Consider the following 24,132-nt stretch of genomic DNA (forward strand, 5'->3'; position numbering starts at 1 on the left):
TGGGGATTGTGACTTAGTCCATCCCGTATGACTGTTTAACCGCGTAATTGATTAAAAACTGTTTGTTATCATCATGTTTTGGGCTGAATGCATATTTGGACCTCGTGCTAACTGTTTTGGACCCTTAGGGGATCTTTACTACTAATCCTCATTGTTTTAACTTTGTATTTGTACTCAGTCATGTTATATTCTACTATTTTCATAACTCAGCCATGTTTACTCTGTTTTGACATCTTAAATGATATTTTGAGCTGAGCATCATATTTTACTGTTCCCGAGTGGCTTTTAGAGATTTCTGACAGAGTAGGGCTGAGGGCCTATGTTGTGAGGTTAATATGGGATCAGGCTGCGCGTCCCAGAGATATTCTGCTGAATCAGGATTATAAGGCCGAGGGCCTGAGTTGTACGCCACAAAGTGGCTTGATATGAGGCCGAGAGCTTGTTTGATTATGCCACGAGATGGTTTGTTATTGCGCTTGGGCTATAAGGGGCCCCTCCCGGAGTCTGTACATCCCCAGTGAGAGCGGGTACCAGTGTGAGATGTGATATAGCCCGAGGGGCTAATGTTGTTCTATGTTATTGCCTGAGGGGATGATACGAGTGATTGTGAGATAGCCCGAGGGGCTGATTTTGTTGGTATTTTGCCCGAGGGGCTGATTTTATGTGTCTATCTTTTCTCACTGCTTTTCATTCACTCGTTTAACTGCTAAAAGTTATTTAAAAGAGGTTTTATCGAACTAAAGTGTTTCTACGAGCTTTTACTGTTTTATTGCATTGTTCTGGTTTTATACTACCTCTTTGTAGCATTTTGATGTGTTTTACGTGTTTTCTTATCACTAAGCTGCCTTTAATTTTATTACTAATTGAGTTGGCGTACTCACATTACTCCCTGCACCTTGTGTGCAGATTCAGGAGCCTCGGGTCCTGCTAGCGAGGGTTGATTACTTCTAGTAGATTGTTCGGAGTTCACTAGATAGTTGCTCGATGTTCGCAGCCTAGTGCTTCTCCTTCCTACCTTTATTTTCATTTGTAATGGAATTGTGGTAGACTATGTGGTTTCTTCCTACTCTTAGACGGATGTTTAGATGCTTATGACTGGTGACACCCCGATGTCGGGCTGTGTTTATTTCTGCAGTTATTTTATTTCACTTTATTTTGGGATTTATCACTTATTAATGACTTAAATTGAATTATTATAAATATTTAAAAGGATTGGGAGTTTGTGTCGGCTTGCCTTGTTTCACGATAGGCTCCATCACGACCAAGTTCGGATTTAGGGTCGTGATAGTTTTGTGATTCTTGTACTCTACTTATGTGTTTACCCTTGTTGAGAGATTCTATATTTATAGCCCATGTCGGTCATTTTGGTTTGTTCACTATTGAGAGTAGGATGAACATTTCTGTTACTAAATATAGTAGATCTTGATATGATTTTTGGATGGTTTAGGTGCCCTACAAGTATGGGAAGTCTGTTACGTATGTGATTTTTGTTTCGTGAAATAGAGTTAGTGAAAGGTTTTCGGTTGGTGTGATGTCTATTATACTTGTGATTAAGACCTGAGGATCAGATCCCCGTGTTTTCGTATGTATTGATATGTTTGGACCGGCTTGCGTGCCTTGGTGGAGTTAAATTAGGATGAGGTCCTTGTGATTAGTTCATATATTTTATTTCTCACTTGTGGAATGGATTCGTAGTATGATGCCGATGGGGATTTGTACCTGTTGGACTTGTTCGATAATTCTCTCATGTTTTTCTATTTCCACATTCTATCATTTTCAGTTATACTGCTTGTGTTTGAATTTGCGATAAATGTGCCTAGGTGGCGTTTGATGCAGCTTGTTAGTTAGGTGAGTAATTATGAGTTTCACATGTTTCTTGTATTGTCATTAGTGTTGTGAAGGTTTGGAATAAGGTCCTAGTCGATATAAGGCTATTTATCGATAGCGAGTTTGGTAACGGATAGTTATTGTAGTCAGAGTTGTTGCTATGAGCATATGGATGATGTGTTATGCCGTGTAGTTATACCTTATGGGTGTATGCATGAGTTGTTGTAGCTAGTTAAGGTTGATAGAGTGTGTTCATGTGGGAATCGGGTCTTTGGAGAATGATTAGATGTTGAAATTTGGTTCTAAGGCATATCGGCATGGGTGGCACAAACAATCTTTAGTTGAGATAGTGTTGTTGGGCTTATATGGATTGGGCGATATGGGATCACCCGAGATTATGTGTAGGTTGAGTTCATTTAGTAATTTGATGACTTCGGAAAGGTTCTTGGCACGTTCGAGGAAGAGCGTTTGTTTAAGAGAGGGAGAAAGTAATGACACATCCAGTCATTTTGAGATTCAGCATTCCGCTTGATGGTTTAAGGTCTCGAGTAGCTTTGTATTGTGTATTATAACTTGCGTGTATGGTCGGTTTTGATTTTCGTGTGTTTTGGAGTTAATATGGAAGGAGGATTCTCATTTTAGAAACATAAGTGGTAAGAGTTGGCCGGAGTTTGACTTTTGTGTAGAAGATTTTGGAATGGTATTTTGATGATTCCAATAGTTTCATATGATGATTTTGGATTTAGGCATATGTTCGAATTTTGATTTGGAGGTCCGTTGGTTGATTTGATGCATTTTGGCGAAAGTTGGAGAGTTAAAGGTTTGGAAGGTTGAGAGGTTTGATCAGGAGTTTATTTTGTTGATATCGGGTTTGGATCGTGATTCTGGTAGTTGGTATAGTTCCATTGTATCATTTGGGACTTACATGCAAAATTTGAGCTCATTCGGAATTGGTTTGATATGTTTTAGCATTAGTTTTAGAAGTTGAAAGTTTATTAGTTCGATAGGCTTGAATCGATGTGCGATTCGTTGTTTTGGTATTGTTTGATGTGATTTGAAGCTTCGAGCAAGTTTGTATTGTGTTTTGGGATTGGTTAGTGAATTTGGACGGGGTCCCGGGGACCTTGGGTATGTTTCGGATGGGCTACGGGTCATTTTCGCGCATCTTGGACTTGCTATTTTGTTGGTGCCTGATGTTGTTCATCGCGATCGCGAACATTCTTTCGCGTTCACGTAAGGTAATTTCGAGGAAGGCATAATTTGTTCTTCGCATTCGCGAATATGTGGCCATGTTCACGGAGCTTGGAAAGTCAGTTCTTCACGGTCACGAAAAGACCTTCGAATTCGCGTAGTGGAAGAAACCGACTGGGCACCAGACATTTTAGCCTTCGCATTCGCGAGATCAAGGCCGCGTTCACGTAGGCACAGTGAGTCAAGTCATTGTTTTTGTGTATGGGCTTCCGTGTTCGCATAGCACATTTTGGTAGCTGATGAGTTTTGTACATCATGATTGCGAGGGAATTTCCGCGATTGTGATATATAAATACCTGGGCAGAATATAAAAATACTATACTTCAAGGGTTATGTTATTTTATCACTTTTTGAGTAAGAGATCTCGGATTTGGGCAACTTTGGAAGGGATTTTAACGTTTTGGATTGAAGTGTTCTTGGCTCGAATTTGGTTATATTTCATGATTTCATCTTTGTTTTTATCATTGCATTAGTGATTTGAATTGGAGAAATTGAGGATTTTTGTAAAAAATTTCTAAAATGTAAAGCGATGATTTGAAGGCCGATTTGAGGTCAAAATTGGATAATTTTAGTATGGTTGGACTCATATCCAAATGGGTATTCAGATTTTATAAGTTTTGTCGGGTTCCGAGGTGCGGACTCGGAGTTCACTTTTTGGGTTGACTGTTTGGTTTTCATTCAAGATGGAAGCTTTAGTATTTGATATTATTTCTTATGGCTTTTATTCATGATATTAAGTTATCTTGGCCAGATTCGAGCTGTCCGAAGGTTGTTTCGTACGGGAAGGTCTTTTTAAGTATTGATTTAGCTTCATTGAGGAAAGTATCTTGCCTAAATTTGTGTGGGGGAAACTACCCCTTAGGAATTGGGTTGATTGTATTATTTAAATTATGTGAAAGACGTGTACACAAGGTGACGAGTGCGTACTCGGGCTTATATGTGGTATTTGATCGGTTAGACTTCTAGGCTTCTTTTATGCAATAATGAAGTTGTCATAACATGTTATATCCTCCATGTTAAGTTTACTTTTACATGCTTTATTTGAAGTTGTTAGAACATGCTCTATCTTTTATTTGTCAAGTTTACTCTTATATGCTTATTTGAAGTTGTTACCTCTTTTATTGTTGAATGATTCATATTTGACGTTGTTATTACATGATATCTCTTCGTTTTTGAGTTATTCTTGTTCATTTAAACGTAGTTTCTATTTCATGTCATATCTTTCATTGGTAGCTTAGGTTATACACTAGAATTTGAAGTTGTCATTTCATGGAAAGACCCTTATTATTGATTCTATTCTTAAACAATTAAGTGAAGTTAAAGTTATTGACTGCCATTCTATTTTAGTTGAAGTTGTTGTTTAATAGATATCTTTCATTGTTGAGTTATTTCCCGTTTCATTTTGTTGCTATTGAGATTCTTGTACTCATTGTAGTTGAGTCGTGGGCTATGTGTTGTGGTGATATTGGTCTTGTTGTTTTGGAAAGATTGTGGCATGTGGGCACCTATGGTACGAGTTGATACATCGTGTTATTGTGATGTTAGCATATGTGATTTTGTTGTATGGAGTGATTGTTTCAATGCAGAGCATAAGGGTAGCATCTCACTATTGTTAATTGTGCAGAGTGATACGGGTGGCTATTGACATATTTTCTCGACGGAGTAATACATGTGGCTATTGTATTGTTGTTTGGGCGGAGTGATATGGGTGGTTATTATGTTATTATTTGGGCGGAGTGATACGGGTAGATATTGTGTTAAATGTCTGGTCGGAGCTACATGGGTGGCTATTATGATATTGTTAATATAGAGAGATAAGGGTAGATTATTCAGGGATGATATATGCCGGCCTGGGGCATATTGTTGATGATATTCGTGTAATGGCGTGATTTTCCTTGTGTGTATTGTGCACCTTACATGACTTGTTGTGTTGTTTCTAATGAGCAACTCGATGTCTTTGATATTACTTATTGACTTGGATTGTAATAGCACACTTTCAAATGCATACGTTGTGGCATGCCACTTATACCAGTTTAGGAGTATGAAAATTGATATTTGTTGATCTCGCACATGTATTCTTGTATATCTGCTTTCATGGTGATATTGCGCCTATGACCACGCTGAGCGGATTGTGATATTGAGCATGTGACCATGCCGAGCGAATTGTGATAGTGAGCATGTGACTATGCCGAGTATATTGAGGTATTGGCACGTGAGTCATCCATGCGGTTGTGATTTATAATGCAGGCACGAGATGCCACGAGCATATGATTGGTGATTTGAGACTTGTAACTTGTGGTTATGACATGAGGTATCTCGGAGAAATTTTGTTGTGAAACTTGTGTTAGAACGGCTTGATCATTTGGTTTTTATTTTTCTTATTTGGTTTCACTAGTACTTTAACGGTATTCTGATTACTTTTTTTAAGCAAATATACCACTAGGCAGGTTGCTTAGTGGTTAATATATATATATATATATATATATATATATATATATATATATATATATAACAATCCAAAAATAAGGGTCCAAAAATTTAAAATTCTAACACCAAAACTAAAAGATGAGAAGCTACTACTAGCTAATAAGTTTATGCTAGCTATTATGAAGACTAGATGAGATAGGTTCCAATGTATGATGTTGTATGTATCCACAAGCCAAGGGAAAAACCTCAATGTAGCACCGCTAACGCTCTCACCAGGCGCCAAGTTTTGCATTCCATAGGACAAGGCAAGTGTGAATCTCCAGTCTACAACACCAACTTCAGAAGTTGTCCAAGTATCCAACATAGCAACACTTCTGAATTCCTCCTTGTATATGAAAATGTAGCAGCTAACTGACCTAAACATTGCATGAAAATCGTGTATAACACAGTAGATATCCTTATGAAGTAGCTTGAGCAGTACAACACCAATGCAACTCAACAAAGCCAAGATAGTACACCGAGGAGGTATGGAGAACAACATAGTACTATTGCCTTCATTTACCAGATCATACATTGTTACACCATCTCCAGATTGAGCATGTAACCATGCTAATGCCATTTCACAATGGTATAACAATATATAGCCACTGCCACAAGCAGATCCAAACTAGATTTCTAATAATGTACTAATTTTTGCACCCACAAAGTAGAATGTAACAGCAACTTAGTAAGCCACCCTTGAAGGCATAAACCATAAGACAGACCAAGCTTGCGCTAGCAATTTCTTGTAACCATTTGAACTTACTTGTGTTGAAGTATAATTCCTGCTTAGCTTACATGTTTCATGTTTCTTTAGGATACCACCAAAATGAGAATGTAGCCATGCTAATACCATTGGCATGTCACCTATTAACACACAAAAAATCCAGCAACAAATGGATAAGCAGGTTGTGATCTTTTATAAAGAGACATTAATCCGGAGCTTTTCTTTTTGCAATAAGGTTAGGAGTATGAGAGTTTTCAAGGTTGATTAACCTCATTCCTACACTTGGCAGTTCAGAGAATGAATCATATTGAATTGTACCTATAAAAGAAAATACAAGGTTAGTTAAATAATCAGCCATTGTATTGCCCTCCCTCAAGACATGCTGAAATAGCATATTAAAGTTCTCCTCCATTTCCTTGATCCTCTTAACTTCAGCCCCAATGCACCATGGAGGATCCTATTCTCCTTCAATAATCTTCTTCATACCCAGGGAATCTGTCTCCAAAATGAGAGAATGTAGGTCATGAGTAACACAATAAGATAGACCTTCTTCTATTGTGTTTGCCTCAGCCACAATATTAGTTGTTTTCTTCAATTATTGTTCCTTTGCATACACCAAATCACCTTCTCCATTTCTCACATAAAAGCTGATAGAACTGGGACCTTGATTGCCTCTTGATGCCCCATCAATATTGCCCTTGTACAAGCTAGTATAAGGCAATTGCCATGTTACTCTTTTAGTTACAATCATTGGCCTATACTACTCAAAGAACCTTATCATGTCTAACCAAATATATAGATAAGTATGCCAACTATATTTAACATTTGCCAAGAAATATAGTGCCTTGTTGATCTCATGTATTACCTTATTCATTAACATTGACCCTCCATTCCTATTTGTCTTTCTCATCTTCCACAGCTCCCAAGTTACAACTGTTGGCAGTGCCTGGAATAATGGCTTTAGTTTTGGATAGCATGAAGCATTCCACCACGCCTTAATAACCTGATGTACTTGTATCAGTTGAATATTGATCCCTGCATCAATCATAAATGTCTTCCAAACCCTAATAGCAGTTGTACCCATCAAGAACAAATGCCCAAAGGTTTCCTCTCGTATATGTTGACAACACCAACGTCTAGAAACACATATGTAACCTTGACTTCTCCATAAGTCATCAATAGCCAGTTTTTTCCTCCATAGCCTCCAAATAAAGAATGAAATCTTGAATGGCAACCCCTTAATCCACATATGCTTTTATTTTGGATACTTTATGTCTCACTATGTGCTAAGCACTACTCACAGGATATAGTTGGTTTCCACAAAGGTTTATCCCAGTAACTAGAGTTGCCTTCAAACTGCTTTTGTATAATATGTTCATCTATGTCTTCAGGGAGAGTCTGGTCAATCATCTCCTTATTCCATCTATTTTCTTGCCTCAATTATGCTACTTTTTCCAGTTCCTCATTGATAAGAAATTCAGGTGGCACCAAGCGGTATAGTGCCCCTATACCTTTCCAGTTTTCATGCCATACATTTGTTGTACCACTCTTCATCTCCTACAATATCTCATGTTCTATATCTTCTCTTGTATTCAACATCTGCCTCCACACATGAGACCTTGCCCTAAACTATACTAATGTAGGAATCGCTTTCTTACAGTACTTGTTCCATATGAAGTTAGACAATAGTGATTTGGTTGTTCTGAATCTCCACCAAATCTTAGCAAACAAAGCTCTAGAAACATCATGAAGAGATATGAACCCTAATCCACCCTCTTCCTTAGGCAGATATAATCTTTGCTAGGATGCCTAATGCCTTCCTCTTTTGTACTCCAAAAAAACCTTCAAAACATTTTGTGCAAGTTCTCAATAACATTATTTGGGGGATCAAGCACTGATAACATATGTAGTGTCATGATTTACAACACACTAGTGATGAGTGTTGCTTTACCTCCAAATGATAAAAACTTCCCTTTCCAAGAGTGTAGTTTAGCTTTCACCTTCTTTATGAGATTATTATAGTAATTTTTCCTTCTTCTAGTGTATAACATAGGGCACCCTAAGTAGGTAAAATGAAACTCCCCTCTAGCAAAACCTGTGGCATCTCCTACTGCCTGAAATAATGCATTGGAAACATTAGCATGCATATAGAATGAACTATTAGCTTTGTTGATCAACTGTCCAGAAATCCTCTCATAACTCCCCAATACTTTCATCACCTTCTTCAAAGATTCTGGTTGAGCTAAGGCAAAGATGATAGTGTCATCGGCATAAGCCAAATGATTCAAAGGTTGAAACCACTAAGGCATACCAAATCCTATGAAGGCTTTGTCCTCAAACAGCTCGTTCAAGGATCTAGATAGCACTTCTGCTAATAATATGAATAATGCAGGAGATAATGGATCACCTTTCTTCACCCCTCTTGTAGATTTGAAGAATCCTGAAGCTTGACCATTCACCACACTGAATTCTAATTATTTGATATCAAGTTCCACACCATGTTGATGAACTATCCATCAAACCCTATCTTCCTTAAAACATGTAGCAAATACTTCCAAGAGGCCCTATCATAGTCCTTAGCCATGTCTAGCTTAATCACCATATTAGCTGGCTTAGCTCTAAGTCTTATATATTTGACTATCTCCTGTCTAAGAAGGATGTTTTTAAAGATACTCCTACCCTTCACAAATCCAAATTGATTAGGAGATACTAAGGTAAGCAAGAGCTTCTCCAGTTTATCATGTTGCACCATGGATATCGCCCTGTTGATGAATTTTCTCAAACTTATCAGAAAATGTTTGCACCATAGGTTTCTTAGGCAACAACACTAAATCGGTGTGTGTAATGGACTTAGGCTGTGTAGCACATCCATAAAAATATAGTACAATGTTGCGTATATCAAAGCCAATAATCTCCTAGCAGTCTTGATCAAATTTTCTAGTAAATCCATCTGGACCACTGGCACTATCTCAACTCAACTCAAAAACTACACCTTTGACCTCTTCTAGTGTTGGATATCTAAACAACTCCATATTCTGCTCTACAGTCACCATGGAAGGAACATTGTCAAGCAAAGCAAAATTTGTAGGATCACCTTCTTTTGTAAATTGATTTTGAAAGTCCGCAGCACCATTAGCCAATTGAACTTGATCATTAATCCAGTTCCTATCTCCATTTTGAATCCTCTTCAATTGCAGCTTCTTCTTTTTGCAGTTCACATAATTATGAAAGAATCTAGTATTTCTATTACCCTCAGCAAACCAAGTCATCCCAGCTTTTTTCTTCCAATACTGCTCCTCAATACTCAAATACTTCTTCAATTTTGCATGGGCCTGTTGAAGCACTATTCTATTAGCTATTCTTGGTTCCTCCTCAAACAATATCTCCTTTACCTTTACAATGTCCTCTATGATTGCCAACTACTTGAAGATGTCACCAAATGTGACTTTACTCCATTTGGATAACGCGGCCTTCAAATTATTTAACTTGTGCTTGAACATAAGAAAAGGATCACTAATGAAGTCTGCTTGCCAATTCTGCTTCACCATCTCTTTAAAAGTCTCATGTTTTTTCCAAAAGTTGAGAAACCTAAATGGTTTCACATAGTTTGCAGATTGTTCTCCACAACTCATGAACAATGGGGCATGACCTAATCCATTTCTTATCAAATGTTCAATCTCAATAGTAGGAAAAAGATTCTGAAAAGGAAGATTTATCAATATCCTATCCAGTCTCTTAAAGATATATTCAGCATTAGATCTTTCATTCCACCAAGTGAATGAACTCCCTTTGTAACCTAGATCAAACAACCCACTTGAATTGATACAAAAGGCAAAGTCTTCATATTCAGGGGTACACTGGAAGACCACCAATCTTTTCATCTTCATAAAGTACCACATTAAAGTCTCCACCTACCATCCAAGTAATCTCCATGTCACTTGCCAAATAGTACTAATTATCCCACAATTTCAATCTATCAAAGGCTAAACATTTTGCATATACAAAAGTCATCATAACATATTGGACAATGACATGATGAAACACCTTAACACTAACCTGTTGTGCAATGTCCATGATCAATTCCCATTCCACATTAGCGTCAAAAAATAACCAGATCTTCTCATTAATATTTGACATAATAGATTCCTATTTAACCTTCTTTTTTACCTTTGTATGTGTCTTTGATAGAAATGGTTCTATCAATACGACCCTGCACCTACTCCAATTGGTTTCCTCGTGTGCTGCATTGTATTACTCTGTAAATTGCCAACCCTAATTTCATGTACCCTAAGGTTTACTGTAGCAATATATTCAACTATGCCTATGTGATTTCCTTGTGAGTTGCATGTTTGATCTTGTATTCTTGTACTCATATTTGCTTGTACATTGTCCTACAAAGCCTATACCTCATCACTCCATAAAGTATTAGTTTCCTTGATAGCTCTAGTTGGTTGTATTTTCCCTTGGTGACTTCTCTACAGTTTGAGAAGATATCTTCTTGCTTGAATGGTTAAGTGTAACATTGGGTGCTTCCTTTTTAGTGCTAAATCTTCTTTGAACCCAGTCAATTGTTCTATCTTTATTAACTACTTCTACAGTCCCAGTACCATGAGGATTAAGGCTTTGCTCTCTTGTTCCAGGTTCTTTCCTCCCCTCAACCCTAATCCCTATAGCACTGGGATTAGCCATTACAAGAGTCCCAACTTTCCTTGGATTTGAGCTGGAATTTTCAACATTGCTTAGCTGCTCCTTCTCTTGGACCTTTCTGGATTCATCCTCAGCCAGCCTATTGATTTTCTCATTGCTATTCCCCTCTCCCTTTCCATCAGTGATCAACAAAGTAGGTTGCTCAACTTCTTCAACTCCCAATGCGTCAAACTTGTTACTTGTGGTCACCACCTCACCATTATTCTTTCCCTTCAATTTGCCATTCTCCTACTCCTTTGCATTCTCAATAATATGACTTCGCTTGTCTCTTTGGTATTTGTTTTACCTTATTTGCATCCATTTCTGCCTAGATTGATTAGGAATAAGCTTCCCAAGGACCTTTCCACTAGACAATACCTTAGTCGTATTAGCAGTTGTTCCCAAAACTTCTTTTCCCTTGACATTAAACAGCCTCCTCTAACTTCTTGTGAAGCTCAGGATAAGTGATCCAGCGCTCATGTTCGTTATGCCCTTTTTTTTTACAATTTTTGCAATACTTAGGCATGTAATCATATTTAGTTTTAATCCACTTCGATTCCTCCAGGCTAGTTTCATCTTCTTCTTCTATAATCTTAATTCTTTATGGTAGATTAGCTAATAAGCTCACCTAAATTTTTACCTTAGCATAGCTTGGTCTTGAGCTATTTTTTGTAGCCATATCAATATGTAAGGGCTTACCCATAGCTCTAGCTAACGAGAAAACAAACTCCTTACCAAAAAAATTAGGAGGCAGATCATGAAATGAGATCCAAGCGATAGCTATGAGTGTTTCCTCTTCCGGCTTTCACCAAGGACTCCACTTAGTAAATCTCATCTGTCACATATCTCATTGAGCCTTCAAGTAGAATGCAGGTTTGGATATCAAGTGAATGTAGTCCTCCATCAAATACAACTTAATAAGGACATGTGCATCTTCAATTAAATCAATCGAGCATGAACCTTTTAATTCACATTGAATTGGAATCACATTACGCAGTTCTTGAATAACAGGCTTCCCATACAAAAATTTTCCTAGAACTGCTAATTGTAGTCCTTGTTGTACTATAGATTACTTAACTTCAGTCTTATTCCACTTGATAATTGGTTTTCTATCTAGATATTCTATCGGTTTGATAGGAACGTGGGCTAGGGTTTGCATAGGAGCATTTAATGCTTTAGGTTGTGGAAGTTGCGCATAATGTTGCAAAGAATTATGGCTTGTAGTGGTTAGGAATGACTGTAATGGAGTGTTTGACGACTGACCAACCTCGGGAGGAGGCTGGTCAGTGGTCGGAGCATCCATGGAAGCTATTCTTAGGCGTCAAGTTTAGGGTTTTTCATGAGAGAGAAGTGAGTGTTTTTTTTTTTGCCAAAACATGTCTACTCCTCGTGTTCTGATTACTTTACTGTTTATATCGCATGTTTATTCTTTGTTGCCATTTACTAATTCTTGCTTTCATTATTAGCTTTATACTTATATATTGCACAGGTTATCATGACTATTATATGCCTTGACTTGTACCTCGTCACTACTCCATCGAGGTTAGCTTTGATACTTACTGAGTACCGATCGTGGTGTACTCATACTACACTTTTGCATATTTTTGTACAGATCCAGATATTGGAGATATCATACGCAGGCAGAGATAGTTTCTTAATTGCGTGGATTCAAGGTAGGGTTTCTTGGTCGCCACAGTCCCTTAGAGTCATTTCACTTTTGATTAACTTTTAATTCATTATCCGAACAGTGTTGTATTTTATTTTTAAGATATTTCTATGTATTCATCTAGAGTTCGTGACTCTATACTACCTAGTCTTGGGAGGATTGTTGTGATTATTGTTGCATAGGCTTGTATCACATTTATTTCAGTAGCTATATTAAACTCTATTTTAAAATACCATATTTAACTGGTTTACCTGTTGTAAGTAATCGGCTTACCTAGTCTTAGAGACTAGGTGCCATCACGGCGCCTACGGTGGAATTTTGGGTCGTGACACTTGTTTAGGGGAAGAACTTTTCGGGACAAGTGTTAATGTGCCACTTGTGTTTGTCTCTTTGTGAGGTTGTTCTTCGATATTTTGTACTCTCTTTCATGTAGTAGATTGCCCATCTCCGCCTTGAATATAGGTCATATTGATAGAACCATGTTATATATTTATATCTCTTTTGGTATATTTCTCTTCTATTATCTAATTTATCGTCGTTTAAGTGTTGTTATACTAGCTACCACATGACATCTGGTTTTTTTTCTATCCTAACACTAATTACCCAGCCCAAAAAGGATCATAATTTCGCAGAATTTTATACTCTAGGATTTCTGGCCTTAAGCCTTGTTCCCTAAAAGGGGATTCGCGTTATCGATTATTATTGATATAAAAAAGCCTATGTTTTAGCATTTGGCATATGGTTGGTGGCCTAATGTTATTCTCTCTCTTCTAATGATTCAACCATCATCCTAAAAATAAGCTTTATTAAAATTGTTTTTCTTAAAAATAGTAAAAAATATTTAAAACATTCTATCTCTTCTCTCATAGCAACCATCATCCCAAAATTTAGGTTACATTTCCTTTAATAATATCCGAAAAATTTCCCAAAATTTTCTAATTATTTTATCTGTATATCCAAATATATATGACACAGTAATAATTATATTATTTGTATATGACATGTATAGTATAATAATAATGTGTATATCAAAATTATATTTTTCTTCATTGTATAACACATTTCAGATTGTAAACTCAAGTTTCAAGACGACTCTATCTGTGTATCCCCCGTTGTATCTCGTGTATATTCCCATGTACATCAGTGGAATCTTATGAATATCATGTGTATTTGTGTATATCTATAAAACTTTGTGTTATACACACGATATACAATATGATATACACAGACGTCCATAAAAACATATATGTTATATACACGATATACAATATGATATACACAGGCGTCGATAAAACCTGTATGCAATATATGCTGATGTACACGATATACAAAGTGATATACACAAGTTGCAGTTAGATTTTTAGGTTTGATTTGTACCTGAAACAAGTCTAATTCACGTCTAATCTTGTTCAAATTTTATATCTAGCCTCGTCTAGGTGTTTTCAATCAATTTCAATCACACCCACTTGTTCAATCCAACCAAAAAAAGAGAAGAAAAATAAAGTTAAACTCTATTGTTTTCTATTTTCTTTCTTAGTTTTTGCTTCTAATTTTCTCTGGTGTGAGGCCAACCTTATCTTTTTATACCACTGATTTTTGTGCATAATTTGCAATAAATTTCGCTAAACCATGAGAAAGAGAAAAAGACATAGAAGCAGAAATACAAGGAGAGAAAGGGAGAGGAAAATGAAAAGATACGTAGAGATGGGTTATAGAGAGAGAATAAATAGGACGTATGTTTTTTGAGATTTGGCTATATAATGTCAATTTTTTGGGGCTGCCTTTTCCAACATAATTTAAGGCTAATAATTTGCCAATTCCTCTTATATGTTGTTTTCCGGTGTCAATTTTCCTATATATAAACATTTTTATGTCAAACAGTTTCCAAATAGGTTAATTTAAGTTGGAGTTAGTTGAAGATCCTACCTTAATCTGTTAATCATTACTCCCAAACTTAGAGCCACACTTTTGGTCAAATACATAAACAATCCCTTAAAGTTGTGACCAATTTCTACTTAGACACTTCAACTAAGATATTTACTTCTTAGACACTTTAATCTTATGTCCCAATTAAATACAGGTTACTAATATCGCACATTGTGTGTTTTACACATCTTTTAAGCACATAAATGACTGCGTGGTTCCAGATTCGTTCGTGAGTTCTTCCACACAATATAATACAACTCTCCCCATTTTTCACTTTCTTCAATTTGGATCCTTCTCATTCTTTATTCAACTACGACACAAGTAATAAACATTACTAGTAAACAAAAGATAACTAAGAACTGATATTTCAAATAATATTCATGAATATCATTGAAAATTTTATCACCATGTGAATATGTCTATTTTTAATTTCTTGAACTTGAAGAATTTTCAAATTGGAGGTTCTCTAATCAATTTTCAAAAGTAGCAGCGGCAAATGAGTCAAAATCTTTCTTCTTAAGTCAGGGAGAGAATTCTTGCTTAAACAATTTCTTTGGAGACTTTGGTGATTTTGAAGAATCAATGTATTTTGCTTTAAAGTGAAACTGTAGTGATATGGTTTCAAAGGGCTTAATCTTTCCATCAAAGAGCAAATGGCTTCTCAAAAATAAACTCTCTCTAATTATTCTCTTCATTTTTAACTGGGTCAATGTTGATCTTTTTCTCTTTTAGGCTTTCTTTCCAATTGGATCATTATTGATTTTTCTCTTATTGGAATTTTCCCCCAATTGAATTGTCATCTTCAACTGAATCAGTTTATGTATGGCTTGAAGTAACACTCATGTAAAGATGAGATAACTAGTGCCAAAGTTGAAGTCTCCCGGTGAAAGTTATATTTATCTGGCATAATACATAAACAGGCTCTCAAACATGGCCTCAAGTGGTAAGTATGTCCTTCAACTTAGGGTGTGCACAAGTAGACACCTCAATTTGTATAAAGTTGAATACGTAAATACAAATGCTAATGTGATGCTGATATGGCACATAAATTTTGGGGGTGTCTAGATTATCATTTTATAAGTTGGAGTGTTCAACTAAAGTGGAGACAAGTTGAGTTGCTTACTTATGCACATCCAAAGTTGGAGGACATACTTGTCGGCCGAGGTCAAGTTTGAGGTCATGTTTATGTATTATGCCAATGAACTAATAAGTGAATGACACGTGGCAAACAACATGAAACAAAAAGAAGGAAAGACTCATGCTCGACAAAATCCCCACCCCCATTCGTTTTCCTCTTTCCTTTTCTCTTGTCATCGATCTGCAGATGTATATTATTTTTCTCTATCCATTAGAAAAAGATTGGACATATACTGAGCATTTATTTGCCACATCAGGCATGTCTAAACCTCACGCTCTTTACTTTATTTGGGACTATCAAATTAGTGCTTAATTGGTACGGATTAGATGAGGTTAGGGTGTCTTAGAAAGATGTCTTAGTTAAAGTATCTCAGTAGAAATTAATAACAACTGCCTATGTATTTGCCCACGCTTTTTATACATGGCGGCAGGGCATGAAACATGGGAATCAAGAAGCAAATTAATTAAAATTGTTATATACCCCTGTGTTTACTTTTACTAGTCAAATATTGATTTTGCACTCCCTTAAAAATTATTTATTAAGAGATTATTTTACTGAATTATATTTATTAATTTTTATTAAAATCTTATCAGTGGAGCAATGTTTAGGAAATGTGGGTAATTAATGCTAAAGATAATATTGAAAGAAAATAATCAATCTCTCTTGATTTCTTAAAATAGATAAGTAAAATAAAAATTTTACTTTTAGTATATTGGACTAGTAAAACAGAATGGAAGCATTATTTTATGAAAATGTTTGTTAGATTTAGAGATTCTCTGACTTGTATCCTAACTAATATAATCCAACTAACTTCTAGTATTGCTTCTTTGTGAGAGGACCTTAGACTAAGTGATAAGGTAATCTTTTGATTTTTGGCTTTTACTTTACCACTAAAGCTTACCTAGTATGTTACCTATTATTCTTTATAGCTTATTATTTTACTACTCCTTCAAATCAAATTCAATAACTCCTATTTGGCGAAACTACTCATTAGCAAAAGAGATACAATTCACTACTGCAATTTCCCGAGTTTGAACTTCCCCATTTGCCTATTTGTTAAGTTATTGGAAGAAAAATCAATCCTGGCAGTCCATTGCAATGATAATTAATATATAGGAAATCAATGTAAACAGTTAGTAGTAATATTCACATTAGAATGAAATTCAGATACACTTGGTTTAATTTGGTACATGCATAGTTAATTAAAATTTTATATATAAAAAAAAAATGTAGTTGTTCTGAAACTGTCTAATCCTCTCTTTATTGTGTACATTCACCCTACATGTATTCAAGACTTTATACTTATCAATGGTTGAATTCAAAAAATTATATTCGAAAAAGTTATGCCCCATCTTATAGAAGGAAAGTTAGGGAAAACCAGAAAAGAAGGCAGCAGAAACTGAAAGTCAGCATTGGGTAGAAACTGATGTGTAAAATGAGAGGTATGATTTGGGTGCACTTTTGCTTAATACTTTGCCACATTGGAGGATTTCCAGTGTCTTGATTTACAAGTTACGAACCATTACTAACAGTCCTTTTGGTCACTGTCTTGGAATGGTTTAAATCTCAAGGTTTCCAAGTATATGATTCTTGCTTTGGCACGTTGAAAAGCAATTATCATATTATATTTTCTAGAAGGTAAGTAAAGGTGATTTTGATCTTGAAATAGCATTAAGAAAGTAATTATATGACATAATCACCAATTTATCTTGTCATTCGATGCATTCATTAATGATTAATCCTCTTACAACAACAACAATAGCATACTCAGTGTATTTACACATGTGATTGTGTATGCAGATCTTACTAAGGTAAAGATGATGTTTCCGATATACCTTCGGTCCAAGAACATTAACCCTCTTCTTAATTGAAAAGAAAAAAATGATTCCAACTTGTCCATGGTGTCCTGCTTATTCTTCTTCATAGATTTTAGTTATAAAATTATTATCTTTTGATTGACTTTCTGCTTTTCTTTTATACCAAGAAGTTTAATATTGCTGACAAATTTTCATCATGTGAAGGAGTAAAATATTAGTTCATACCTCCACTTGAATTCACTGACTACCAAAAGGTGGAATATAATTGGGAAGAAATATCAATAGCAGACATTTTTGGGTGGTTAAACCCACTCTCACACCTTCCCTAACTCCCAAATTTAATCTTCAAAAGTCGTTACACCCCCAATACTAAACAAAGCATCCAACCTAATCTACTCATTCCAAGTTTCAAACTTGTTTTAAAAATATAATAATTGAAATTAAATTACATATTTTTCGCTTTCTCATTCTAAAGTTTGCCACGTGGCAGCAACCCAATTCGCCAAGTAAGTGATGTCCTCCGGCCTACTCAAAGCTGCCTAAAGGCACACAAAGCATCTGTCCACGTTAAAGGAATCGTCAAACTTTTCAAGTCTTTAAGAGAAAAAAAGGCCCACCTAAGCGTTACCAAACTAATTTGGACATTCACTGTTATATATAAACCTCTTTGTAGTGTCCAACCAGCAAGAAAAACAGAACATGTCGAAAACTTCTTTCACTTCCTAACTTACTACTTAGCAAATTCTTCTTCAAATGGACTGGATAAGAGGCGCCACCATCGGCCACGGCTCCTCTGCTGCTGTCTCGATCGCCGTGTCACGCTGCTCGGGCGAGATATTTGCTGTCAAATCGGTGGAGCTGTCACAGTCAGAGTGTTTGCAAAAGGAGCAGAAAATTTTGTCCACTTTGAGCTCCCCTTATATAGTTGGCTACAAGGGGTACGATGTAACAGGAGAGAACAACGAGGACATGCTCAATCTTATGATGGAGTACATGCCCGGCGGAACACTCACCCATGAAATAGGGAGACAGGGAGGCAGGTTGAATGAGCAGTTGATCGGATATTTCACGAAGCAAATTATTCAAGGATTAGACTACCTACATTCGAAAGGCCTCGTGCATTGCGACATTAAGGGACGCAACATTCTGTTATGTGAAACAGGTGCCAAAATTGCAGATTTTGGTTGTGCTAGGTCAGTCGATCAGGCTAAATGGAACGGTGGCACGCCTATGTTCATGGCACCAGAAGTAGCTCGAGGCGAAGAACAAGGGTTTGCAGCTGATATATGGGCATTAGGATGCACTATTATAGAAATGGCCACTGGTGCCTCACCCTGGACAACAGTTAGCAACCCAGCTTCATTGCTTTACCATATTGCATTTTCTGGCCAAAACCCAGAAATTCCAGAATTTTTGTCTTCAAAAACAAGGGATTTTGTAAGTAAATGCTTGACCAGAGATCCAAAACAGAGATGGTCCGCTAAACAGCTCCTCAGCCATCCGTTTCTTGAAGAATCAGATTCAAACAGCAAGGTAGATGAAGAGTTCATAACAAGTTCCCCAACAAGCATTCTTGATCAACGCATTTGGAATTCAGCGGAGGAATCAGAAACCGTCAACAATTCAACACAAACAATTAGTTCAATGGATTCTCCTCTGCAAAGGGTAACAAAATTGTGTACGCAATCAGGAAAACCAGAGTGGAGATGGGATGAGAGTTGGATCACAGTCAGAAATTGCAGTGAAAATAACAGAGGAGATGGTGGCAATTTAGTTAGTAAGATGTTGGAAATAAATTGCATAGATAGCCTTTTTTGTTGTAGTACTTCTAGGATACAACATAGAGCTGTAATTAGCAGTCTCAATTTTGACAGACATATTAGAAGTTCAGTAAATAAAATTACTCATTAATTCACTGTTTATAAATTTCTCCGTTTTTTACCTTTGTTGACATAATTTTTCTTATTTTTTTAATTTCATTTCTCGTTTGCATTTTAAAGGGTCAAACAGCATGTTAAGCATAGTAGCGTATAAATTTAATTTAAAAAAATTTTAAAAAGTCAGCGTTACTTTCTTGTTGGACGGTTGTTTGAGGGCTACAGCCAAAAGGTAAGAGTCTTGATCTATACGCTGGAAAGTGGCTATGATATAAAATATCTTGCTATCATAAATTAAATTCTTTACTCGAGGTTGAAGTGGGCGAGTGTGTATACTTATTCATATCTGATGTTTACACCAAATTAAAGCACTTTAGCATGATAAAGTACTAAATGAGATAAAATGCTCATTAGTTAAACTATAGTTAGGTAATAAAAATATGAAATACAAATGTCATATTATCATTATTTTGGTGCGCGTGCCGGTAAGTTTTTACTGAGTGAAGGAAGAGGAAGAGCTAACTATAGGTATTTTAATTAATAATTGAAGAAATTTATGCAACTCTTCGAGGGTGGAGTGTGAGAACAGGTCAGTTAAGTAATCACAAGCCTTTGAAATCACGCATTTCTTCACGTATGCTAATGCGAGAAAGAGGGAATTAATCATATTTTGACAAATACTTCTATAAGACTTAAAAAAAAGTAAGACACAATACTTTTGCCCAACTAATCAAACTAACTTAAGAAAAACATATAGAATTGAGACTTCCATATAGTAATAACTAAAAGTTTGTTGGTTTGCACTTTGCGACTAAGCTCAACCTATTGGCTATTGGTGGTGGTGTTAGTAGAGTGAACTGGTGCAATTAGTTGCAGCTTCTCTAAACCAACTTTCACTTTTTCCTTTGAATTCCATTATCCAAACTTCTTCAAACCAGTTCCTTATGTTTGAATTCAACATCTTAGTATATATATTTCCCACTAATTAGAAACACTAACCAAATATTTCTATTAAATTGATAGTACCTAGTGGGTTCACATTTGTTGGGTTTTTTTTATCTAATTTAAATAAAGAGGTGTGAATGGAAAAGGAAGGAAAAGATTTGGAAGGAAACGAAAAGTTTGTAGTAGGGGTGTACAAACCGAACCGGAAAACCGCACCAAACCAAAAAGTCATACCAAACCGATTAAAAAGCCCGATTAGGTTTGGTTTGATTTGGTTTGGTATTGAATTAAAAAACTCGAACCAAACCGACATATAAATATATACATTCAAACCTCTCTATAATAACCTCGTTTGTTCCGAAATTTTTTGGTTGCTATAGTGAAGTGCTGTTATAGAAGACATATATTATAACATAATATAATATTTCGGTTCCGAGAAAAACTCGGCTTTTATAATAAATGGCTATTATATCAGTATGTTGTTATAGAGAGGTCTGACTGTAATTTTTAAATATACTTTTAAGATTTTATATAGAATTTTCTATAAAAAAATGTCTAGAAATATTTGGGATTCTCTTGCGAGATATAATATTTAATAGTATATGAAGTGTTCCATATTTATTAACCTTAAATAATGAGTTGTATGATCACTTTCTCATCAAGTGTTACTGAAATGTGTCAATCTCTATGTTCTTCCATATTCATATCATATGTTAGGATCTATTAAATTCTATTATCTTTTTCAAATGTGAAGTGATTATTATTATTTAGGTATCTTGTTAATTTTTATGTTTAATTACCAAATTCGGTTAACTTTGAAAGTGTACATCAACGAAACATTATTGTGAGACGACTTAAAAAATAACTATTATGTGTTACTAAGAAAATTCTCACATAAGAATATTTTAACAGATAATATGTTTGTCAATTTTTTATATTTTTGCTAAACATATATTTCCTTATAAAAGATTTAACAAAGTAAGATTGAAATAATATTTAAGTAACAAAAAACCCGACAAAATCGAACCAATCCAAACTGATATAGTTGGTTTGGTTCGGTTTTTATCCGGTCTATGTACACTCTTAGTTTGTAGTATTTTTTTTATTAATGCACTTTGTCCCTCATCGGAAAATGGAAAGAAAACCTTTGTGCTTATATAGAGAAACACATCTTCTAACTCATAAAGAGTTGAGAAGAAATGATGTCTCGCATTGTCGTCCTTGCTCGGCTTGACTGATAATTTTTTGGACCAAATTTATTTTTCGTTTTTCGGTTATTTATTTTCTTTTTTGATATTTTTTTGCGGAATATTTTAATTCAAATTTCGCGGTGATAATTTTTCCAAGGATCATATTCGTGCCTAATAGAAATTTAATTTCTAGCGAACAAACACCTTCTCAATACGAACAAGTATCTTGACACTTATTGCTATAAAAAAGAGGAATAACCTCATTTTTCACCATCCAAAATCTGAAAAACTCTCCCCTAGCTCTTCTGTATTTCTGCATTGTTTTTCAAAGCAAAATGTAAGCATAAGTGTGGTTTACTGTCATTTGTTGAGTTCGACGAAGTTCTATAATTTTCATTGCCGGTATTACAAAATAGTTGTTCCGTTCTATCCTGTGAGGAACTAATCCAATAACCTTGGGCAACATTAAGGGGATTAAATTCTTTAAGGAAAAACAGTTTTATGTTGGGCTCGAAACTTTTTATTCTTCTGTTTCTGTTTCTGTTAGTTATTATTTTATTTTTGCATAAATTATTTTCAAACACAGATTACTAGCAACTTTTTCTTCAAATATTATCACAACTTCCAGACGCACCTCACTTCAAATAAACCAATAAAAAAAATTAGTTGTATTTACAAGTTAACATTCGATAACAAAAGAGGATTGTTAAAGTAGCAAGCATCCTTAACCTTCAGTCCTCAGGGGGTTTTAAAAAAAAGGAGGTATGTTATGAATCTAGTCCAGCCCAATATAGATAACACACAAATTAATATTAGGTCGAGAAGAAGAAATTGGGCCAGGCCTTCACACAGGTTACTCTGGTATCCAGGTTGAGGCACTTTTATTAGTTAAATAGTGCACAGTAACAATATCAGTAGGCTATCGTGAATTATGTGCAAAGGCATTTCTGGTATCTTCCCAATTCTGTATCAATCCTTCTCATCCCTTTCTTCTTAGCTTTGTTGCAATCTTCCCTACTCTAGTTAGTGTTTGCTTTGTAATTCCGGTTTAATGTTCAATATAATCGATCAATTCTATTGAAAGAGAGTCGTCTACTTTTTTTTTTTTTTTGATTTGCACCGGGTGTCCGAGTCTCTTCGAGACCCGATTATTCCCGGGGGTGCACAGGCCCTCGGAAAGGAATTTTTCGCAAGTACACCACGGTTAATTCAGGTTTTACCCAGTCCGATGGCCCTCAAAAATTATTTGCACCAACTTGAGACCTTGAAAAGGGAGGGAGCAAACCCCAATTGACACCAGGCCAACAACCCTTGAGGGTTAAGAGAGTCGTCTACTCTTATTTTGTTACATTGGTGCTTTCATCCAGAGTTTTCTAATTGAGGACCAAAAGTTACTCAAGGCTTTCGTCGATGACTCAATTTGTGATTCACTACAAGAAATGAAGGATTCGCTTTCTAAGGATTTCGTTGATATTCGTTCGATGTTTATGGAGTTGGTGGGGAAAAAGGCTACGACGTCCATTCCACCCCGAGGTCCAGTGGAAATAGGGCGGTTCTGCGGTGGAAATCCGGAGTCTTGGATTTTACAGGCGGAGAGGTATTTTGAGTTTTACTCCATCACTGACGATGTTAAGCTCTCTTTAGCATCATCTTACTTGGATGGCGAAGCTTTAGCTTGGTTCCAGTGGCTTTATCGGAACAAGCTATTTGTCGACTGGAAGCATTTTACGGAGAAATTGAAGCTGCATTATCACAAATGGATCCCCCCCGCTTCGATAGGGTGTTCGGCTGATCTCCCATTTTGTTCTAATTGTGATGAAACTTTAGAAATACCAAGGACCCAGGGAAGTCCTCTTACTACTATGAGTCATGTTTCCAACTTCTTTGAATTTCAATCCACATTTAAACATAGAAACTCACAGGCCAAACATATATTCGATGAAATGTCTACTAGAGTCTTTTCCAAAGCAGTGGAGGAAAATTCTCCTGTTACAGCAGTGACCCAAAGCACAAATGCAAACACGCGTGTCTCTTACTTTGCAGTTGATTTGGGATAATGATCACTCACCTACGATGTTCGACAAAATGTTACATAGCGGTTGAGCCAAAGAATTCCCTGAGGGGAAACCATATGCTCCAATCAACATGCCCGATGAAGAAGCTATGGGTTTTGAAAGCAACAAAGTCCAACTGTTTGATGAAAGTCCTCAAAACGATAGGCCAGATAGGTGCGTGACTAAATTTTCTCTTGATTGTGGTGCTAGTACACGACAAACTGAATATAAGACATTTGAACACACATATGTTGCTGAATTTTTCATGGAACCGGAGACTATTTCGGAACTATGCGCCGATAAATATTTTATGGAGAATGTGGATGGCATTCCAGCAAATGAAATTCTTCCTGATGAAATGACGCATGAGGATGAGCATGGAAAATCTAATGTGGAATTCAATTATCACCATAAATTGAGCCGGTTTCCATTTGATCTTGGTTCTAATTTTCTTGACATCACCATGCCCGTAACTGCAATTGTTCTTTGTGTATGGGATCCAGGAATTAGTCCCGAGTTCATGGCTCTAACAGATTCGATAGAAAACATGAAGGCACATGCA

At 36.0% G+C, this 24,132-nt stretch overlaps 2 protein-coding genes across 2 annotated transcripts; one reads left to right on the forward strand and one right to left on the reverse strand.

Moving 5' to 3' along the window:
- Nucleotides 1-9,240: 9,240 nt before the first annotated feature.
- On the reverse strand, nt 9,241-10,408 carry LOC138868594 (uncharacterized). Its single transcript, XM_070146154.1, has 3 exons — nt 10,328-10,408; nt 9,817-10,182; nt 9,241-9,690 (listed from the first exon to the last, which is right to left on the reverse strand). Exons 1-3 carry the CDS (start codon nt 10,406-10,408, stop codon nt 9,241-9,243), a joined length of 897 nt encoding a protein of 298 aa, XP_070002255.1.
- Nucleotides 10,409-18,211: 7,803 nt separating this feature from the next.
- Nucleotides 18,212-23,573, forward strand: LOC104237904 (mitogen-activated protein kinase kinase kinase 18-like). Its single transcript, XM_009792137.2, has 2 exons — nt 18,212-19,394; nt 22,884-23,573. Exons 1-2 carry the CDS (start codon nt 18,258-18,260, stop codon nt 23,571-23,573), a joined length of 1,827 nt encoding a protein of 608 aa, XP_009790439.2. The 5' UTR covers nt 18,212-18,257.
- The last annotated feature ends 559 nt before the right edge of the window (nt 23,574-24,132 follow it).

The sequence above is a fragment of the Nicotiana sylvestris genome, chromosome 5 (assembly GCF_000393655.2).
Source record: "Nicotiana sylvestris chromosome 5, ASM39365v2, whole genome shotgun sequence".
Classification (NCBI taxonomy): Eukaryota; Viridiplantae; Streptophyta; class Magnoliopsida; order Solanales; family Solanaceae; genus Nicotiana; species Nicotiana sylvestris.